The sequence below is a fragment of the Callionymus lyra genome, chromosome 8 (genome assembly GCF_982586985.1).
Source record: "Callionymus lyra chromosome 8, fCalLyr1.hap1.1, whole genome shotgun sequence".
In the NCBI taxonomy this organism is placed as follows: Eukaryota; Metazoa; Chordata; class Actinopteri; order Syngnathiformes; family Callionymidae; genus Callionymus; species Callionymus lyra.
This window is the reverse complement of record NC_141825.1, coordinates 22,782,719-22,805,357: the sequence shown is the minus strand read 5'-3', so window position 1 is coordinate 22,805,357 and position 22,639 is coordinate 22,782,719. Positions and strand designations below refer to the sequence as shown.

The following is a 22,639-nucleotide window of genomic DNA, read 5'->3' as shown; positions in this document are numbered from 1 at the left end:
GCTGACCCCTTGCCCTGACCTTAGACTTTTCCTTTAGCTTAACCCAAACAGTAACCTTAACCTTAACCTTAACCTTACCCTAAAACTAACCCTATATCTAAACGTAACAATGACCCCAACCCTAAAGCCAAACAAAACTGCAATCCTTAACCTTTGTCCAACTCTTATACAACCCTCATCTTAAACCCCAACCCTAGCCAAAACCCTAACCTTAAATCTTACCCCATCTATTACATGAATCTTCACTCTAACCATAACCTTGAAGCTCAATCCAACCCTAAAGCTAACCCCTAACTCCAGTTAGACAAAGTTTCCTTGTGTTTCAAATTATATATTTTGAAATTTAACTGTAATAGTCTTTTTAAAGACACTTTTAGCTACGTATACTTATATAGCAGTCCAATGGAATACAACATAGATGTAGTATTTTCTTCTTAAAAAAACACAAAAAAAACCTGTTACCTTTCGTTATTTGTTGACTCGGTCTTTACACATATTTATACTCTTTGAAAATAATATTTTGCAAATGTATGTCATAAACACATTTTTGAGGACGCAAAAACAACTCAGCATCTCATTAAATTCATTTTTATTTTATAGGGTTTAGTGAATGGAAACAGGAATATTCACTTCACTCAGCTGCTTCTTTTCCCTGCAAAGAAAATAAAAAACAAACATAAAATGTATGTTTTTTTTCAACTACACGTTTTCTTTGTACAATATTTTTATTCACACAAGTTTTACCTTGCCAGAATCACGGCTCTTGGCTCTCAGTTTGTTGACCTGAGACTCTGCAATGTCAGCACGTTCTTCAGCTTCCTCAAGCTCATGCTGGATCTTCCTGCACTTGGAAAGATGAGTGTTGGCCTGCTCCTCCTGAAATAAGGTAAATAATAAAGAAAAGATTATTCCAATGAGTTTAGCTTACATTTCAATTTTGTTTCTGTCAAAAGATGCCAGTAGAAACATACATTTTCACTGTGATAAACAGTATGTATGAAAGAGATATTGTTTCTGAATTAGCTTCAGGGGTCACCAACCTATTTGCAACGGCTAGCTACTCCAAGGTTACCGTGTGACACGGAGGGCTACCATCAGTGTGGTACCCACTTTTGAAATAACTTAATATATATTATTATAGATGATAAATTATATTTCTATAACCTCATTATTCCTATCAAATTATAGATTCTTCGAAATTATACCAACAGGGCAACAAGAAACGAAAGAAACAGTTACAGGCCAAAAGGCTACCACAGGCACCAGGTTGGCGAATCCGGCTCTATAGTCTCACTTTATTTAAAACATTTGAATTGTCTGTGCTCAAGATGATCAACTCGACAACCCTTACATGTCTGAAATAATGAAATGACTGTAAAAGACGCTACAAAAATGCAAAATTAATTTTTATTTTATAATAAAAAATTGAGAAGAAGCTGTGTGTGTTATTAAGAGTATCATCTTGACATTCAAACTCGAAAGTTAATAAAAACGTGACCGACTCACAGCTTCCTCTGACTGCCTCTTGTAGGCCTTGACCTTAAGCTGCAGCTTGTCAACCAGATCCTGCAGCCTGTTGACATTCTTCTTGTCCTCTTCCGTCTGAAGTTTAAAATAACGTAATTAATACAAATGTTTTTATTCGAACTGGGTAGATATGACATGGTGTGGGATGTACCTGGTAGGTGAGCTCCTTTACTCTCCTCTCATATTTGCGGACACCCTTAACAGCATCAGCTCCACGTCTCTGCTCTCCCTCCACCTCTGTCTCCAGCTCACGCACCTTTATCAAAAGAAAATATTTAAAAAGTTGATGATTTTCATAGTCCTAATATAAAATCAATTTACCCTTGATTCAAGTTTCTGGAGCTGCTTCTTGCCACCCTTCATGGCCAGATTCTCAGCCTCATCCAGGCGATGCTGCAGATCCTTAACAGCAACCTCCAGGTTCTTCTTCATCCTCTCCAAGTGAGAACTGGTGTCTTGTTCCTTCTTCAGCTCCTCAGCCATCATCGCAGCCTGAAAAATATTTTATTTAAAAAAATGATGAATTGACAGAGTAAGCTTGTCTCAATACAACAGTAATGCATTGTATAATTACATCAGTGATGGCTTTCTTGGCCTTCTCCTCTGCATTTCTGGCTTCTTGAACGGTGTCATCAACCTCACTCTGAATCTGGACAAGGTCAGTCTCAAGCTTCTTCTTGGCATTCAGGAGGCTTGTGTTCTGAAGAAATCCAGAAGGGTTAAAATTGAAAGTTATGATATGCTTTTGATTGAGAAAAGTCTAAATGTGCTCACCTGAGAGTGCAGAAGTCCAACACGCTCACTGGCATCAATCAGCTCCTGCTCAGCAACCTTACGGCCTCTCTCTGTCTGTTCCAGGGCAACTCTAAGTTCCTCAATTTCTGCCACCATCAGACCGTTCCTGCGGTCCACCATGGCAGCTTGTTCCTTGAAGTCTTCCTGGGCTCTGATGGCATCATCCAGGTGCAGTTGAGCGTCCTATTCCGGAACAGGAATACATTAGTATCAAAAGATTCAGCTCTGTGCAGTACTGGGTGATTCTATACCTTGAGCTGTGCCTGGACATTCCTCAGCTGCTTCTGGGACTCAGCAGCCTGACGATTTGCATGGCTTAGCTGAACCTCCATTTCATTCAGGTCACCCTCCATCTTCTTCTTGATTCTCAGGGCATCATTTCTGCTCCTGACCTCAGAATCCAAAGTGCTCTGCATGGAGTCAATCACCCTCTGGCTGTTCCTCTTGATCTGCTCCATCTCCTCATCCTTCTCTGCAAGCTTCCTGTCAACCTCTCCCTTGATCTGGTTAAGCTCCAGCTGGACACGGAGGATCTTGGATTCCTCATGTTCCAGAGTTCCCTTATGATTAAAACATAGGTTTTAGCTCATTCTGTCTTATGTTTTAAAACAGGGGTGTCAAACCATTCCAAAGACAGGAGATTGTGCAGGTTGCTGTTCCAACCAGTCAAGCACACATGGGATAACTATTTAGGTGTTAGCTTAATCAAGCAACAGCTGACAGACAATCTGATATTTACAGTCTTTTGACACCAGATTGATTGAACTATATGTGCTCGACTGGTTGGATCCAAAACCTGCACCATCCCATCCCTTTCTCTAGACGGTTTGGCACCTGTGTTTTAAAAACTCTTATATAGGTCATTGTTTCTTACCTCAGCCTCTTCAAGAGCTGTCTGGATCTCTGTCTTCTCAGTTTCAACCTGCTTCTTGGACTTCTCCAGCTCATGGATGCTTTTGCCAGTCTCACCAATCTGTTCAGTCAGATCTGAGATCTCCTCTGTAGGATCAAGTACACAATACATGAATGTATCATAATTCTGTCCTCACACAAACTAGTTACTAAAAGTTATGATGACTTACGCTGCAGGTTCTTGTTTTCACGCTTCATGGTCTCAAGCTGATCAAGAGCCTCTTCATAGGAGTTCTTCATCTTGAACAGCTCAGTGCCAAGAGAACGGGCCTCCTTCTGGGCTCCCTCAAGTTCTGCCTGACCCTCCTCAAACTTTTGTTTCCACTCTGCCAGCACCTGGTTAACAGTACATTACCATTAGACTCAAACACAACGTCATATTTGCTCAATTTATTTATCACTATACTGTACCTTGTCAAAGTTCCTCTGCTTCTTGTCCAGGTTGGCAGCAAGTCCGTTTGCCCTCTCCACATCAATCATGAGGTCCTCCACCTCACTCTGGAGTCTCTGCTTGGTTTTCTCCAGAGATGCACACTTAGAATTCACAGCCTCGATCTGCTCCTCTGCCTCCTGGAGACGCTGTGCCAGCTTCTTCCTGTTATATTAAAGTATTTGAAGAAAGTATTTGTCAGTAAGCCAAACACCTCATTAAAAGTGGACCATGATTATTTCATGGACAGCTTGTGAAAAACCATCAGTTCAAACAAAACTCACTTGGACTCCTCAAGCTCCTCAGTACGCTGGATGGCATCAGTTTCATACTTGGTTCTCCACTGAGCCACCTCACTGTTGGCCTTTGACATTCCACGCTGCAGCTCAGCCTTGGCCTCCTGCTCCTCCTCAAACTGCTCCCTCAGCAGATCACAGTCATGGCGGGCAGATTGAAGTCCATGGGCAAGAGCATTCTTGGCCTAAACAAAAAATTGAAATTTAGTGACGTCAGCTCTAAAAAAGTGTTGTAAACGGTTGGGATTTCTTACCTTCACTTCCTCTTCAATCTGTCTCTTGAGCTCCTCAATTTGCTGAGTGTATGCCTGCTTTCCTCTGGTCAGCTGTGAAACAAGAGCTTCCTTCTCTTCAACTTGGCGGCCAAACTCACCTTGTGAAATATATTATTTGTACATCAATAGCAAATAAACATTTTGGCTGTGTTCTTGGAATGATGTGGCACAATCAGTGAATTTACCATTTTCAGTCAGCAAGCGAGCTTTCTGTGCATTTAGGTCATTAAGCTGACGGACGTTCTCGTCATTCTTGGTCTTCAGTTCACTAACTTGGTCCTCAAGTGTGCGGCACATCTTTTCAAGATTACCCTATAATGGAAGAATGTTATAGATCAGCACAAGGTTCATTCTTGCTCTTTGGTAATGTACTAAATCCGAAACCAAGATTGACCTTTGCTTTGGCGACAGCCTCCATGTTGCTAGAGAGGTCATCAATCTCCATCTTGAATTCACTCTTTTCCTTCTCAAGCTTCTGCTTCACTCTCTGCAGGTTGTCAATCTGCTCTCCCAGTTCAGCTACGCTGTCAGCCTGCTTCTTGCGCAGAGCGGCAGCAGTGGCTTCATGCTGAAGGGTAGACTCCTCAAGGTCACGACGCAGCTTCTGGAACTCAGCCTCGCGTTTCTTGTTCATCTCAATCTGAGCAGAAGTGGCACCTCCAGCCTCCTCCAGCCTCTCACTGATCTCTTCAAGTTCCCTGGAGAGATCAGCTCTCTGCTTCTCAACCTTTGCACGAGCAGCACGCTCAGCCTCAATCTCCTCTTCCAGCTCCTCAATACGTGCCTGTTCAGAAAATTATATTTAGTGAACTAAATCAAAGCTTTTAATGTGAGTGTGGGCAAACAAAATCATTATTATTCATCACCAACCTGTAGCTCCTTAATCTTCTTCTGAAGCTGAGCACCCAATGACTGTTCATCTTCAATCTTGCTGAGCAGCTGGCTGATTTCAAAGTCCTTCCTGTAAAAGTAAACAAGTGCAAAGTATAAATATTATATTCCATTAAGAACAGTCAGTAGATATTTAAAATATTATTCAAATTGTACTTTTTGATTTTCTCGTCAGACTGCTGCTTGTCGTTCTCAAGATCCATAATGGATTCCTGAGCCAGTTTCAGGTCACCCTCCAGCTTCCTCTTTGCCCTCTCCAGGTCCATACGAAGCTTCTTCTCTTGTTCCAGAGAACCCTCAAGCTGTATAACAACAGTAGTGGACAATCGTAAATATCGTTGAACAGTGTATAAATAACATGTTAAATGATTTCGCCTTTGATCATACATCATCCACTTGTTGCTCAAGCTTCGTCTTGGCCTTGGTCAGAGTGTTGACTTTGTCTTCCTCTGCCTGCAGGTCATCAAGTGTCTGCTGATGAGCCTCTTGGAGAGCTTTCTTCTCCTTGGTAAGCTTAGCAATGCTCTCATCCTGAGAAGCCATCTCCTCAGTCAGGTTCTTCACCTAAAGTGGGAAAAAATACTTTAAGTTGTCTTGTATCGGGAGGTATCACGATCAACTCAAATATTTACAAACCTTGTTCTCAGTGGCGTGCTTCTCCTTCTCCACCTTGGCCAGGGTGAGCTCCAGGTCATCAATGTCCTTCTTGAGCTCAGAGCATTCATCCTCCAGCTTTCTCTTTTTAGCTGTAAGTTCAGCATTGATTTCCTCTTCATCTTCTAGTCTTTCAGTAGTCTCCTTGAGTTTGGCCTCCAGCTGAATCTTACTCTTGATAAGACCCTCACACCTCTCCTCAGCATCGGACAGATTCTCTGTTTCCTGTGTATCAATAATTCAGGTAAGATTGTTGAGATTTTCAGTCAACTTTCACATTTCCAGCAGTGATGTCAGTTGATGTTGTACTCACTGATGCTACTTGCAATGACAGATCATTCTTCTCCTGCAGAAGAGACACCATCTTCTCCTCCAGCTCCTTCTTCTTTGAAAGGGCAGTTGCCAAGTCAGATGTCATCTTCTCATAGTTCTCCTTCATTTGTTGCAATTCCTTTTCAGTTTCAGCAGTCTTCAGCAGAGGTTTGATCTTGTAGTACACTTTCATCCATGGCCAGTGTTTGACATTCATGAAGGAACGGACATTGTACTGGATAGTGTAGATGGCATCTCTATAAGTTAAAATCACATCACAAGGAGACTTTGTTTTAGAACCATGATGTGCAGGGAAGTGTAAGCAAGCAAGAAAGACAGGAGTAACAAGTGACTGAAGGGCAGAGAGAAAAGTATACGAGGCTCTGACGCTGATGCTTACAACATATGAACACAAAGATGTATGTAAGCAGGGGAAAATGTTGCATGCATGTTAGGTTAACAAATAACAGGAGTGTGAGAAAAATATGGAACAAACATGATAATGATCAAATAAATAGAGAAAATAATAGAAAGAGGAGACCAAATAGAGGTGAGATGGGTGATCATGTAGATTAGGGAAACAGCAAGTAGAACGTGAAGGCAGCCTTGAATGGTATCTAAAATGGGAAGGCAGTTTGCCTAGTCATAAGAAGCCAGTTGACTTGTGTAAATGCTTAGCAGCGACTAAAAAGGGTAAACATGGCGGGGTCTCAACCATTATGGGGACAATGTTAAGGACAATGTCATTTGTAATCGGGCTAAAAGGGGGGTGAAAGTGAAAGTTGGTTAGGTGGAGGTGTGAGTGTGTGGGATAAACAATCAAAAAAAAAATCAATTTTTTTTACTTAAACAGGACAAATGAGAGGGAGGATCTAAGGACATGAAGTTAACCGGAAAGGAGGCACAAGTATTTCGGATTAGTCATTCATTGTAAAGTACATCAATTAAGATCAATGAGGTATCGGTGGGGTTTATAAGACATGAGTGATACCTGGCATGAAAGTACACAAAAGTATATCAGAAAAAAAAACAACTATTGAGACATTTAGAGTCTAAATAAGAATGGGATAGCTGGCTAGGACATATAAAGAGACTGGGAAAATGTTGGAAATAAAATGTTAGAGGTATGAGGAAAATGAAGACAGAAGAGAGTAAGGAAGACACAAGAGTTATGTTGAAGTGGGAAAGGCTGACTTGTAACTGAACCTCAGGTAAAAAAAAAGAATCAGAATCAGTTTTCAATGTAAACATGCCTCCTTGCTGTCATCTTCACAAACTCTGTCCTCATGAGGAAACCGCGACACAATGCCTGAGTCATTGTGACCAGAGCTGCAAGTTTTTCATCTCTCATTTCCTCAAGAGTACCCAGCAGACCAGCTTTGAAGAAGACCTGAAATTGCATAAACAAAACATTTTTTGAAAGTGTTAGTCATATGTACTCCTCCAACACTGGATCCAAATCTACCTTGGTGTGTCCAAATCTGTACTGGTCATGGTCGACATCGATTGAACCGAGCAGCTTCTCAGAAGCTTTCTTGTTGTCAATGAACTGACCATCAGGGATGACGCTGGCATTCAGAACCTTGTATCTGAATGAGACAGCAACAAAAGTTATTATTTCTAAAAAAGAGTAAAATGTTAGAAATGTTGTATTGTGATACCTCTGCTTGAAGTCAGCATAAAGGATTCTGCTGGGGAAACCTTTCCTGCAGATCCTGATACCCTCAAGCACACCGTTGCACCTAAGCTGGTGGATGACCAGGAAGTTCTCCATCAGACCTAGTTAAAGAAGATTCAATGTCAGTAAGTCTCTAACATTGTCATCAGGAAGTAGCAGTAAAAAACCCTGTTTTTCACCTGGAGTCTTGGACTCATTGGGGATCAAGCAACGCACAAAGTGGGGGTGAGTGCTCCTCAAGTTGGTCATCAGCTTGCCCAAGTTCTCCTGAAGGATGCGTTCAATAGCAGTTGTTAGTTGCATGTTTTTTATGGTTTATAATAGTACAATTTAAATTATATGTCTACCAATTTTATCTATTAAAATCATGCTAACCCTGAACTGTGAGGATACAGTCTGCATGGAGCCACCCTTCTTCTTGCCTCCCTTCTTTCCACCAGACTCTGTCCGGTTGAAATAAGCAAGTAGTTGATTCCAATGTATAATCTTGTCCTGTACAATGCAGTATATTCTCATGAACTTTTTGGAGTATTTGTTGCTTACCCTCAGCAGCTACAGGTGGATACAACAACACCAGAAGTTTAACAGATGACTTCTGGTACAGCTGGATAACAGAGTCGTTCAGTGGATCCTTGTTCTTGTCCAACCAGCCACTGATGTTGTAGTCCACAGTTCCAGCATAGTGAACCAGGGAGAAGTGGCCCTCAACCTTGCCCTTTGCTGGCTTTGGCTTCTCAAATGCTTTGTTCTTGCCAAGATGCTGGTCATACAGCTTGTTCTTGAAGGAAGTGTCAGTAGCCTTGGGGAACATGCACTCCTCTTCAAGGATGGAGAAGATGCCCATGGGCTAAGAAGGAAAGCAAAGTTTATATCAAACATGTTATAAATATAGTTAAACACACTTTAATGTGGTTTGTTTGCTGCTCACCTTTTCAATCAGCTCAATGCAGGCAGCCAAGTCCATACCGAAGTCAATGAACTCCCAGATAATACCCTCCTTTTTGTACTCCTCTTGTTCCAGGACGAACATAGTATGGTTGAAGAACTGTTGCAACTTCTCGTTGGTGAAGTTGATACACAGCTGCTCCAAGGTGTTGAACTGTTTCCACATGACATTTTTTACATTATTTTATTACTAATTACCTACTTTTAATGTACTTGTGTTGAATTAGAAGAACTTACATCAAAGATTTCAAAGCCAGCAATGTCCAGCACACCAATAAAGTACTGTCTTGCTTTTTTGGTATCCAACATCTGGTTGATACGAACGACCATCCACAAGAACATCCTCTCATAGATGGACTTAGCCAGGGCAGTCACAGAGTTGTTCACCTGGTAAGAAACAAGTGTTCAGTTCATCAGATATATTCATTGTGTTGAATTTCAATTGTCTCAAACCATCACAAGAAAAGATAATGTCACCCACCTGAGGCACAGTCTGACCCTTGGTGACGTACTCATTGCCGACCTTTACTCTGGGATAACAGAGAGCCTTAAGCATGTCAGCAGAGTTGAGACCCAGCAGGTAAGCAACCTTGTCAGCCTCTGGAAAGTATCAGGGATTGTTGAAGTTATTCCTCTTTATCTTTCAATGAACACATTCATCCTGCTTATTGTGAGTTATACTAGAGAAGTCTCACCCTCTGTGCCATCAGGCTCAGCCTGCTCCTCACGCTGCTTCTGCTTGAACTTCATGTTGCCATGATGGAGGACAGCACCAGTCATTTTGTAGATGCTCAACTTCTCCTCTCCAGTGAAGCCCAGGATGTCGATGGCGTTCTGTTTCAGTGGTTGTTGTTCAGGATTTGGGTTTGGGCTCTTGTGTGGGATTCAATGTCTACTCACATCAGTGGCCTCAAGCTCAACTTTGTCATCAATGCTGGCTACAGTGATTTGACCCATACTGCACATTGGGAAGTCGTAGGGGTTGGTTGTGATGAGAGCCAGATCTACAAGACAAATTTCAACATTGGTCACACACACACTTATACCTACAGATTAGTTTCCCAAGTTCCCAATCAACCACTGATGTTTTTGGTTTGTGGGAGTAAACCGGAGTGTCCAGAGTAAACCCATGCGGCACAGAGAGAACAGGAAAAACTCCCCACAAAAAGTGGAACAAGTTGCCTCCCCCCATATCTGGAAGTGAACCTGAAACCTTCTTGCTGTGAGGCAATAATGCTTACAAATACACCACCATAAGTCCAACATTGACATACCACCATCTAATTGTAAACTGAGATTATATACCAATAATCATTACTGGTATAAATGATTAAATAATTTCTGCTTAACACTCACCAAGCAGTTCTGGTTTGTGGGCGGTCATCATCTGGTAGAAGATGTGGTAACCTCTCTCATCTGGAAGCTGGAATGAAACTCTTGACTTCTCCAGCAGATCTAGAAGTTTTGTACAACAATTAATTTTTGTCTAACTCTAGGTTTGGTTATAGATATAGATCCTGTTACTCACAAGTCTCAATATCAGCACTAGCCAGTTTGCCACTGGTGGCGAAGTGGATTCTGATGAATTTACCCTATTTAGAATAAACCAACTATTAATCTACTATTAATCTTTGTATACATTTGTTATACGTCACATGTTCTGTACTTACGAAACGAGAGGAGTTGTCATTTCTCACAGTTTTTGCATTACCATAAGCTTCCAGCAGGGGATTGGCAGCAATGATCTGATCTTCAAGTGATCCCTAATAAAAGTCAAGACAGGTAAATTATTAAGACTTTATCGGACTATGTGATTTCGATTTGTTTTTTTTACCTTGAAATTCTGATTTGTGTCCTTCTTCTTGTCTCCGCCTCCAACTGAGATGGTGGCAAAGTACTGGATGACACGCTTGGTGTTGACAGTCTTTCCAGCACCAGATTCTCCACTGGGTGTAGAAAATGATAAGAATTTGAGGCGTGAACTCATTACACAACATCTGTCAATAAATGTAACACTCACGTGATCAAGACAGACTGGTTCTCCCTATCTGTTTATCAAGAGAGAAAACTCTTGTTAGACTTTGGAAACATATTCTGAATATGAAGGTTGAGTCGTGTACTTACCACAAAGCATGAACTGATAAGCATTGTCAGAGACAGAGAAGATGTGGGGAGGAGCCTCCATACGCTTCTTGCCTCTGTAAGCATTGACTACTTCCATGTCATACACTGGAAGCCACTTGTAGGGGTTCACAGTAGCACAGAAGAGCCCAGAGTAGGTCTGATGAAGATATGACATGAACAACCAATATTACTTTTCATGTTACAACACTTGTGTTAGCTTTCATTTGTCTTACGTAGATCATCCATGCTGCATAACGCTCTTTGAGGTTATACAACACAGAGGCTTCATTGAGGTGGGTCATCATGGCCATGTCCTCAATTTTGTCATACTTGGGAGGGTTCATTGGTGAAACATCATCCTCTTTGACTGTCTTCTCCTGGAACAGAACATTTGACAATATGTGAGCAGATTGATATTTCCAGATGATACTGTGATAGATTTATAACAACCTCCTGTGTGTCCAGGACTTTGACGGTGACTTTGCCTCCGTCTTTCTTGAGGATTGTGGCTTTCAGGTACAGTTCTTTGGCATCAGCCACGTAGCAGGCTGACTTGGCATCAAAGGGTGCACTCTGAGCCTCAATCCTCTCCTTCTCTGGTTTACGGAGGTAGATGGAAGCTTTGCCGTAAAGGGCCATCTCCGCGTCCGTACTCATGGTGGCGGTCGGTGTCTGTAAATGTTTTCAATCACTACAGTGTAACTTCTTAAGTGATGGGATATTCTATTTGCCTTACAATATAGTCTTTCGTTCAAATATATAAAAGATGTATTCTTACTAAGTTTTCAGATTATCACACTCACCTGATCTTTTCTGTGAGAATTTCAATGCCAAATCCTGAGTGGAAAATCAAATGAAGAAACATTGACATCATAATTTCCATATGATCCGATATCACTTAGACGGCTATGTTTTTCCATTAATTAACTGATAGTGTCTTACCAAGTATGCTGGAGCTTGACCACCACTGACAGGAGCATACAGGTCTTCTCTCACACTAGGTGCCTTGCACCCAGCAGTACTTATATACAATGGCAAGCCAAAAATGGCATGCTAACCAAATTTGGAAGGGCTGACCTTCCAAATAGGACATGACTTGTGACATATGTGTTACAACAGAATAGTCCCCTCCTCTCTTGTTTCAGTCAGTGAAGCCAAACATGGAATTGCATTGTACTTCAAATCCTTTATAATTAGATCTGTATTATAATGTGTAATACATTTTCCTTGAAACATCAGTTTTGACCACTTTACATTCCACATAATAATTAAGACTTGCTGTCTAAATCACATTAGTAAATAATTGAAGAGATTAAAATGTAGTTTATATTTACATTTGAGGTGTATGAGGGGAGTAAGGACTTTCTAATGCACATTTTCTCCACATTTACCCATTATCACACATTGTTATTTGGGTTAACAAGCTGTTTAGCTGTTTTAAAAGACACCTTGAATGCAGCTGTCATGCCTTAACAGGTGCTGCCACTCAATCTGGAAGTTTCCTGTCTCACTGTATGGTGACAATGCTATATATATATAGACGGTGGAGGGAAAATGTTTTTATTTAATAGCTCACTGTTTACCATTCACAAATGAAAGTATGGTATATAGTTGTAATGGTAGGATATTATGTTTATTTCTCAAGGTCCCTGAGTGCACCTTGGTGTCCACATGCACTATTTAGGTGACCCCTGGTTAGGGGTGCATCTTTGACATTGAATATCCTTCCATTCCAAATGGGTAAATGACTTTTAAGCGCCAAACCTTTTGGAATAAAAGCTAAAAACATGTTACAATAAATGCACAGACAAAACAAGTGCCGTTTCTAAAATAAATATATTATACATAAAATATCAAGTTATCCTATATCACAGTGGGTTGTTGTGTGTGCTTTTGTTCTCTCAGATGACATTACATGACAAAGACAACAAACAATAATAATAATTATTGTAAGAATCTTATCTCAGGAATCTACCAATTAATTTCCATTTCACTTATTGGGACTTCTGTAATTTTATATGCATTTTTGTGTAGTAATGTAATAATAATACTGCATTGCAAAAATAAGCAGAGGCCTTTTATCTCTAACACACTTTTGTATAACACTATATAAGAGAAGGCTCTGGGGGAGACGGACAAAAAGAAGGGTGTAGCTATTGAGACATGATGCAGGAAAGAAAAAGACAGAGAGACATTTGTGTGTTTTTAAGAAGACTTTATGTGTTGTATATAATTAGCTGTTCCAATATAGATCCAAGTCTAAACATAGGAGGTGGCAAACAGTGTGGTTGTGTGAATATAAAAATAAACTGTCAATCAAATTTATTTATTTATTAATTAATGTTTACTTCGAATTGATAGTTTTTAGGCCAGCATTAAAATTTCACAATTGGTGAGGGTTTGTCTCTAATGTACCACCCGCTGCAGGTCATCTGCAGTACAGCTTTTGAACCGCATGGCGTAGCTATAGGTCAGGAGGTTCTCAACGAGTTTGGGAGAGATAGCGTGCAGGGAAAATAGTTGGCATCATTGAGGAGAAGCGATGGTTTTCCTATAGTTTAGCTTAGTTTTTTTATTTAAAAGGAAAAAAAATAATAATTAAAGGGAAAAAACAAGTGAAACTTTTAAATCAATGAGAAACCCTGCTAGTGTGTTGACAAACCCCCTTTTATTATTTAGAACTTTACAATTGTTGAGAGAGAGAGAGAGAGAGGGACTTTTTTGACTTTTATTAATACTTTATTTACAAAGGGTTTTTACAATTTTTCAGATAAAGTGACAAAGCCAACGCCATTTTTGTGTCCTCCACCAAGTAATTCGGTAGTCTGGCTCCTCTCCTTGTGCTTCTCGGTGTATCTAACTCCGACTGTAAAAACTGGGACAGAGATCACAAGGTTGAAAAGACTAAAAACAGCAGTTAAAACATTAAAAATCCCTGCAGGCCTCCCACACTTTATAAAAAATATGAAAAGTGTTCTCTGCAGAATGGACACTTGTTTAAAAACCCCGGGTTTACAATGCGCTCAAAAGGAGTTACTTGCCATTGCTCTGAGTAAGATCCTCCAATGGAGGTCACCGGTTCTTTTTTTTAATGGGGGTTTGTAAAGTGACCTCCAGTGTGGGCCCCAGTTCCCAAGTCTGCTTGTCTATGCTGGGTTGGTCGTCGTGAAAGGGTTTTCTGGTTTAACAGAGGCTGTTTCTAAAAACTGTGAATAGAGTTAGTAACATGATTGTGGCTCCATTTAAAAAGCGCACTGGCCCTTAAAACACCCCGATAAAAAGAAGGTAAATTGTATAGATTTAAAAGATTCTACTGGCCAGTTGGATTAGGTCCTGGCCCTCTTCTTCACAAAGGGTTATTTAAAACAATGTTTTCCCTCTAAAAGACATTACTTTTTGTATCCATTTCCATTTTTTATTTTTTTATTCCACCTTTTCTAATGCACAGTCCCAGTTTTTTCTCAAAGTCTTCATTTCTTAAAAACACACCCAGGTATTCAAAACCGTTGTTCTTCCACGTGAGTTTAAAAATGAACTCTCGAGCGTTTATTCTGAAGAAGGGGTTCCAGGGAGAGCACATTGAGCATGCCTGACAGAGCGCAGCCCTGCCAAACACCTCTACGCACCTGAAAGGAGCACAGAAGCTGCCATTCAGTTTCAGCACACTCGCAATGTCACTGTGCAGTACCTGGATCTTAGCGATGAGATTCTTGCTGAACCCATGACTTTCCACAGGTAGCCGTGTTCAAAGCGGTCAAACGTCTTTTCTTGATCTAGTGCGATCAAGCCCATGTTGGTGCCTAATGAACTGGAGACCTCCAAAACATCCCGAATGAGGCACACATTGTCTACCCTTGCCGGGAACACAGTAGGTTTGGTCCGGGTGGATGACCTCCTCCAGGACCTTTCTCAGCCGGATAGCCTAGGCTTTGGAGAGGATCTTGTAGTCCTTGCAGAGGAGGAAGATAAGTAATGACGGCCTGCAGGACGCTCTGTATGGTTCCTGTGACAAAAACATTATTATTAAGAGTAGGGTTAAAATCACCAACTAAGAATAAATCATCTGTGGATCCACAAAAATTCAGTTTCTCAAAAAACTTGTTTCTCTTTGCACCTCTATTTGGAGCATAAACGTTGATAAAAATAACGAGAAAAATAATTAAAAACAGCTTTGGCTAAAAGGCACTTGCCAGGGATGATGTGTATATTTCAGTTTGGAGTAAACATTGGAAAATGAAAAGCCCACTGATTTTTGTTCTGTGACTTAAAACTACTTCCCGTTCCCACTCTCTGGTCCAGTTAGTCTCATTGTTAGAGTCTCTTGTAGAAATAATACCTCGATATGATTGGACCTCACAGTGTCAAAAGTAAAACCCCTCTTTCTTAAATCACGGGTGCCGTTTTTACTTAAACTTCCCACTTTAAAACCCTCCATATTAAAAAGTAAGAAGTTTAAAACGGTGCTAAAAAACAATAATTTAGTAAAAATCCAAATAGACATTTTTGCGTTTTAACCTTTATATCAGTTTCTTCATTCTGTAATTGTCTGGGTCTGTGAACTCATTGTTGTTTTTATAATTAATGTGTGGTCTGGCTGATTAACTAAAAAAGTTTTATGTCTGGAAAATAGTTTTCTATTTTCAATTCAATTCAATTCAATTTTATTTAAAGTGTCTTATCATAACAAAGTTATCTCAAGACACTATACAGTTGAAATAAGACTACAGTTGATTAAGGAAAAATAGATCCCAGCAATTCAACAAAGAGCAAGAAACAAAACACTGTACAGTGAGCAATGGCGAGGAAAAACTTCCTTTTAGAAGGCAGAAACCTCGAGCGGAACCAGACTCATTGTTGACGGCCTGCCGCTTTGACCGGCTGGGAGGAAGGATGGGGGGGTAGACAGATGGATAAGGAGAGGAGTGAGGGAGGATATAGTGAGAGAAAAGAGGAGAGTGTAGGAGGGTCCATGGGGGTGCTGGAGAGAACTCGGGATCTGATGACGTGGTGAAGATCCTGGATCAGCAGCAGCTCTGGAGGTGGATCCCTGGGGCTCCGGGAGAGAAATAAAAAGGTGTGGGTTTGGGACAAATGTATACAATACACAGGTATACAGACTCCGGTGACGGGTGAAGATATATAGAGGGGAGAGGTTGAAATAGCCAGGCCAGAGGGCACATACCTAGCACAGCAGATCCAGACACAGGGGCCCAAGCCGCGGCAGGAACGCGTTGGAGACCAGGACCCGGCAGGCGAGATAACCACCAGAGCCGACCCCAAACACCAGTGAAAAGGCGGACCACCACCGGGGGCGCGAGAGGGCAAGCACAGGCGAGGACGACCGAGGAAGCAGAGAGGGGGAGGCACCAGGCGCAGGCACCGGGGCAGAGGGGCAGCCAGAAGAACCAGTCAGGGGATAGAGCCCCGGGGCCAGGCCGGGCCACGGAAGACCCCCAGACCGTCAGGCTGCCACCAAGTCCATAGCAGGGGACCGAGTCAAGGAGATAGGGATCCACCACAGCAGCGGCGGCGGAGCCCCCCCCAATACCCTGCGGACACGGCCAGTAGCCGGGTCGAGTGCCACCGCATGAGCCAGGGGGAGCAATGGCCAGGCACCGGCCCAGGTCCCCCGGGTCACAGGGGGGCCACGGTTGTGCGGGCAGGGCGGGGGCAATGGGGCTGCAGCCGTCCGGGAACGGCCCCCAATCTTTGAACTGTAGACCGTCCCCAACAGCCGCAGCCCACCTCCCCCATGTCATGAGGGAAGTTTGGGGGGCCAGCAGTATTCCATGGGCAGTCCACGGTCTCTAAGGCGCAGAGGCCCCGCCCATCACAAGTACTGATCCCCAGCCCCCGCCCCCACCCACCATGCAGCACCCAGGGGGACAGCAGCACTTGCAGGATCCGCCCAATGCCTCCGCCGTCCCCCCAATGTGGCCCCGCCCAGTGTGGCCCCCCCCCCCCGGGAAGCCCCCGAAAGACCGACCAACCCGGCCACAAACCCCCAGGACCAAGGGCGACAAACTCCCTGACCACAGCACATGCCACACAGGGCGGGTAGAGGACCACAGCCACCGCTGCAGCAGACACCCACCCCAAGACAGGCCCCCCACCACAGACCAGGCGAAGCCATCGGGGCCGGAAGGTCATCCAGAACACCCGGCCAGCCCCAGCCCCACCCCTAACGGTTCACCCGCCAACCCCGTCAGCGGGACCAGCAACCCCCCAGCCCCGGCCCCCCCCCCCAGTATTAGTGGTATAACTAGTAGATCAGAGTTTAGGGATCGTAAGGTCCTTGAGGGTTGGTAAGTTTGGATTAAATCTTTAATGTATGTTGGTGCTAGACCATGTAAGGCTTTATAGGTTAGGAGAAGGATTTTAAATTGTATTCTAAATTCTACAGGAAGCCAATGTAGGGAAGACAGTACAGGGGAAATGTGTTCGCGCCTCTTAGTCTTAGTCAGGACACGAGCTGCAGAGTTCTGAATGAGCTGAAGAGTTCTGAGAGACTTTTTAGAACAGCCTGACAGAAGAGAGTTACAATAGTCCAGCCTGGAGGTAACAAAAGCATGGATGAGCTTCTCAGCAGCATCTAAAGGAAGGAAGTGCCTAATTTTTGAAATGTTACGAAGGTGGAAGTAAGCAGTCCGTGAGATTTGTTTTATGTGTGAGTTAAATGATAAGTCCTCGTCAAAGCATACACCCAGATTCTTTACAGTGGTGCTAGTAGCAGGAGCAAGTCCATTTTGTAAAGCTAGATCATTAGTTAATGATTGTCTGAGATGTTGCGGACCAACTAGTAAAACCTCAGTCTTTTCCGAGTTCAGTAGGAGGAAGTTTTTGGTCATCCATGACTTGATATCTGTGATACAGGACTGTAATTGTGTTAGCTGATTTCTTTCATCTGGCTTCATGGACAAGTAAAGTTGGGTGTCATTAGCATAACAGTGAAAATGTATAGAGTGTCTTCTAATCAAGTCCCCTAGTGGGAGCATATAGATTGTGAATAGTATTGGACCAAGAACAGAACCTTGTGGGACACCATAGCTGACCTTAGTGTGTGTCGATTAGAGGTGGTTGACATGTACATAGGGCTTTCTATCTGACAGGTAAGATTTAAACCAGTTAAGAGCAGTTCCACGAATGCCTAAATGGTTTTCTAGCGTCTGTAGAAGGATTTGGTGGTCGACAGTGTCAAATGCAGCACTGAGTTCTAGAAGAACAAGAACTGAAACATGGCCCTGATCAGAGGCCATCAGTAGGTCGTTACTTACTTTTACCAGGGCGGTCTCTGTGCTGGGGTGTTCCATAAAATCAGACTGAAACACCTCAAATTGATCATTGTCCTGGAGATAATCACAGAGCTGACTCGTTACCACTTTCTCCAGAAGTTTTGAAATGAATACTAGATTAGAGATAGGCCTGTAGTTAGTGAGGACCTCTGGATCGAGAGTGGGTTTTTTAAGCAGAGGTTTAATTACTGCAACTTTAAAAATCTGAGGCACATAGCCGGATGTTATTGACAAGTTAATAATGTCAAGTATGAAAGTGCTAAGTAAGGGGAACAGTTCTTTAATTAGCCATGTGGGAATAGGATCGAGAAGACATATTGTGGACTTTGAGGAGGAAACAACCTGGGACAGCTGTTGAGGACTCACTGGTAGAAAGGAGTCAAAGTATGTATCAGTCATAGTGTCTGTGACCGGTGAGGCTGCACTGGCTGTATTAGATGAATCTAGGAGGTCTTGAATCTTTCCTCTAATAGTTACAATTTTTTCAGTAAAAAAGTTCATAAAGTCATTGCTACTAAGATGAGAAGGGATGGACTGCTCAATGGACTGATGGCTCCGTGTCAGCCTGGCAACAGTACTGAATAAGAACTTGGGGTTATTCTTATTTGCTTCTATAAGTGATGAGTAGTAGCTGGCTCTGGCTTTCCGAAGAGATGCCTTGTATATTTTTAACTTATCCTGCCAGTCCTGGTAGAATTCATTATGTTTTGATGAACGCCATTTCTTCTCTAGTCGTCTAGAAACCTGTTTTAATTTACGTGTTTCCTGAGTATACCAGGGAGCAAGACTACTTCTGTTAACAGTCTTTTTAGTTAGTGGTGCGATTAAGTCAAGCGTATTGTGCAACGAGTCTGTAAAACTGCCCACAAAGTTATCAATGTCTGGGTGACTATGGGTAGAGTTTCTTGACACACTGAGGCTAGGCGTTTTACTGAGCACAGAGGGAATTATTTCCATAAACTTGGTAACGACACTTTCAGACAGACATCTTTTGAGAGTGCTCCTGCTCTGTAGACTTGGCTCATTTAAAATAAAGTCAAAGGTTATTAATTGATGGTCGGAAAGAACTGAATTCTGAGGAGAGACAATAACATTTTTAATTTCAAGTCCGTATGCTAGGACAAGGTCTAATGTGTGCTTAAAGCAGTGAGTCGGTTCATGTACATACTGAGAGAAACCAAATGACTCCAGGATAGAGTTAAACCTGTTAGCTAAGCTATCATGGACCATATCAACATGGATGTTAAAGTCACCAACAATAATCACTTTATCTGATTTAAGCACCAGGCTGGTCAAGAACTCAGGGAACTCAGACAAGAATTCAGAATAAGGTCCAGGGGGACGATAGACTCCAACAAAGAGAAGTGACTGACCTGATCTCAAGGTTGTATTAGATACGCTAAGTATAATACTTTCAAAAGAGTTGAAATCACATTGTGGTCTAGTAAAGGTTGACAGACATGAGTTGATGATGGCTGCGACTCCACCTCCTCGACCAGAGCGTCGAGGGGCGTTAAAGTTAGTGTGGCTGGGTGGTGTTGATTCATTTAAAGATACGTAATCATCTATAGACAGCCAAGTTTCGGTTAAGAATAATAAGTCAATGGTTTTATCTGATATAAGTTCATTAATTAGTGCAGCTTTTGAAGACAGGGATCGGATATTCAACAATCCACACTTAATTCTCCTGTCCTCTACAATGGTAGTATTACCATTACCATCGTTGGTGGTGCTCCGTTGACTTTGGCCGGGAACTATTCCTCCCATGAACAGTCACCCACCGACCCTGGTTTCCCGGCTGCTCGGGAATTGCTGGAGGACTACCTGCTAGGCTATGTGGCTGCGCACTGTCTACCTGACACTGGCTAGCTAGCGGTTTAGCTTCGACAGCGCACAACCGGCTCTCTAGTTCAACAAGCTTCACCTCCAGTCTAGCTAACAGGCTACACTTTACACAACTAATGCTATCTCTAAAGGAGGTCGAAGCGTAACTAAACATCTGACACACCGAGCAGGAAAGAACAGAGGCGGGAGAGGGAGACATAGTGAGGGGAAAGTTTGAAGAATGCGCTCACCGGGAAGTTTTCCAAACTTGTCCTCGGCCCGATTCGACTTCGAAGGATGTTGGTCCAAAAATAAATGTAGATGTTCACGGATGCTCCAGAAAAAAGGCGAACAAAAAGAAAAAAAAAAAGATTGTTCTGCTTGGAGCGAGAGAGACTCTGCACGGTGTTGCACTACGATACGACAGGTGATACGACAGGTGATACGACAGGCGCTAGGACCCTCCTCAATCAGAGAAACATCAACAGGCCAAGATGATCGTTAGAGTTTAAGACCTTTCATGGGTTTCGTTCCAGTTAAAAGATTCTTTAACATAGTTGCGCTGTATATCTTGTTTTCTTGACTCGCTGTGAGAGGGAGTGAAACGTCACTGCTGTCACACACAATGTCTCCGTCATCACTGCTGTCAGACCAGTCTGCCATGCTTTGCACTGGTTTCTTGTTTATTTTAACTATTGATCTATCCGATGTTTTACTTATCTTTGACTTTGCTGCAGTGTTTGTTTTTGTCCTTTTTAATGTCATGACTCTCACAGACTCCAGCTCCATCTCCTCCTTTTCAGCTGTCTGTGTCTTTGCTACTTCACTTTCTACCTCAGTTTGTTCAATTAGTGTCTCTAATTTTCACATGTTCGTCAATCTCACTCACTTCCTCCTGTCTTACCTTGAATGTCTCACTCACCTGCCCCTCGCCCCCTTTATCTGTCTCACTCACCTGTTGCTCACCAACTCCTCCTTTCTCACTCACCTGCCCCTCGCCCCCTTTACCTGTCTCACTCACCTGTTGCTCACCAACTCATCTTTTCTCACTCACCTGCCCCTTGCCCCCTTTACCTGTCTCACTAACCTGTTGCTCACCAACTCCTCTTTTCTCACTCACCTGCCCCTCGCCCCCTTTACCTGTCTCACTCACCTGTTGCTCACCAACTCCTCTTTTCTCACTCACCTGCCCCTTGCCCCCTTTACCTGTCTCACTAACCTGTTGCTAACCAACTCCTCTTTTCTCACTCACCTGCCCCTCGCCCCCTTTACCTGTCTCACTCACCTGTTGCTCACCAACTCATCTTTTCTCACTCACCTGCCCCTCGCCCCCTTTACCTGTCTCACTCACCTGTTGCTCACCAACTCCCCCTTTCTAACTCACCTGCCCCCTCGCCCCCTTTACCTGTCTCACTCACCTGTTGCTCACCAACTCCTCCTTTCTAACTCACCTGCCCCCTCGCCCCCTTTACCTGTTTCACTAACCTGTTGCTCACCAACTCCTCTTTTCTCACTCACCTGCCCCTCGCCCCCTTTACCTGTCTCACTCACCTGTTGCTCACCAACTCCTCCTTTCTAACTCACCTGCCCCCTCGCCCCCTTTACCTGTCTCACTCACCTGTTGCTCACCAACTCATCTTTTCTCACTCATCTGTCCCTCGCCCCCTTTACCTGTCTCACTCACCTGTTGCTCACCAACTCCTCCTTTCTAACTCACCTGCCCCCTCGCCCCCTTTACCTGTCTCACTCACCTGTTGCTCACCAACTCCTCCTTTCTAACTCACCTGCCCCCTCGCCCCCTTTACCTGTCTCACTAACCTGTTGCTCACCAACTCCTCTTTTCTCACTCACCTGCCCCTCGCCCCCTTTACCTGTCTCACTCACCTGTTGCTCACCAACTCCTCTTTTCTCACTCACCTGCCCCTCGCCCCCTTTACCTTTCTCACTCACCTGTCTCTCACTGTTGCTTTAACTGTGTTAGGCCTTGTTTTTGACTCAGGTAAGAACATGGCTACATGAGACATAGACATCACTATTGGCTTTTCTTATTTATGTTAACTTATTATGAACATGCTGCTTACCTAAATGGTTTCCAAAAAACAGTCCGAATTAGGGAGATACCATTCAATGTTTGAAACTACTGTGGTGCTTATTTTGAGCATAATTGATTGTTTAAGCGCTTTGTGACACTGGTCTAGAAAAGCGCTCTACAAGTTTAAATTACTTACTTATGTCATGTTGACCATGTGATGCCCTTGTTTTTGTTTTCTTTCGGTGACAGGAACAGGCAGGTGTGCACGGTCTTCGGCTGATTTCTTGGCGGGTTCTTTCCATACCAGAATCCACCAGAGTATTTTGTCTCCTGACATAGTTGTCGGCCAGCCGCGCCCCTGCCTCCGTCCGAGTGTGTACTTGTTTTCTATTGTGGATACGTTTTTGTTAACTGGTTCTTGGGCACGTTTTGGATTTGTACCTTTTTCAGTGATTGCGTGTTTGAACCTTTTACGGACTGAAATTAAATCTCTTTGGTTTTCTACCGAAGACTCGAACTGTTTCCGCATCTGGGTCTCTCGACTTTGAACACCTGACAACTTACATACTTACATAAAGTCTTATAGTTGTACCACATCCACTTTGTTCTTTTGTGCCTTTTCCAGGTAAGGCAGATATAACAGACCAATAAA

General features: G+C 43.0%; 1 protein-coding gene across 1 annotated transcript; it reads right to left on the bottom strand.

Moving 5' to 3' along the window:
- Positions 1–631: 631 nt before the first annotated feature.
- Positions 632–11,227, bottom strand: LOC148074037 (myosin heavy chain, fast skeletal muscle-like). The gene is made up of 38 exons (XM_087797403.1): positions 11,073–11,227; positions 10,840–10,996; positions 10,736–10,763; positions 10,550–10,661; positions 10,386–10,478; positions 10,244–10,307; positions 10,072–10,170; positions 9,616–9,719; positions 9,411–9,549; positions 9,197–9,315; positions 8,953–9,102; positions 8,699–8,869; positions 8,314–8,617; positions 8,146–8,213; positions 7,950–8,037; positions 7,754–7,871; positions 7,558–7,681; positions 7,346–7,482; positions 6,094–6,349; positions 5,763–6,005; positions 5,514–5,690; positions 5,283–5,428; positions 5,106–5,196; positions 4,630–5,019; positions 4,421–4,547; positions 4,215–4,333; positions 3,949–4,145; positions 3,646–3,829; positions 3,405–3,570; positions 3,197–3,321; positions 2,574–2,882; positions 2,302–2,505; positions 2,102–2,227; positions 1,849–2,019; positions 1,679–1,783; positions 1,507–1,602; positions 745–876; positions 632–652 (listed from the first exon to the last, which is right to left on the bottom strand). The coding sequence occupies exons 1-38, from the start codon at positions 11,181–11,183 to the stop codon at positions 632–634; spliced, it is 5,571 nt and encodes a 1,856-aa protein (XP_087653529.1). The 5' UTR covers positions 11,184–11,227.
- Between the last annotated feature and the right edge of the window lie 11,412 nt (positions 11,228–22,639).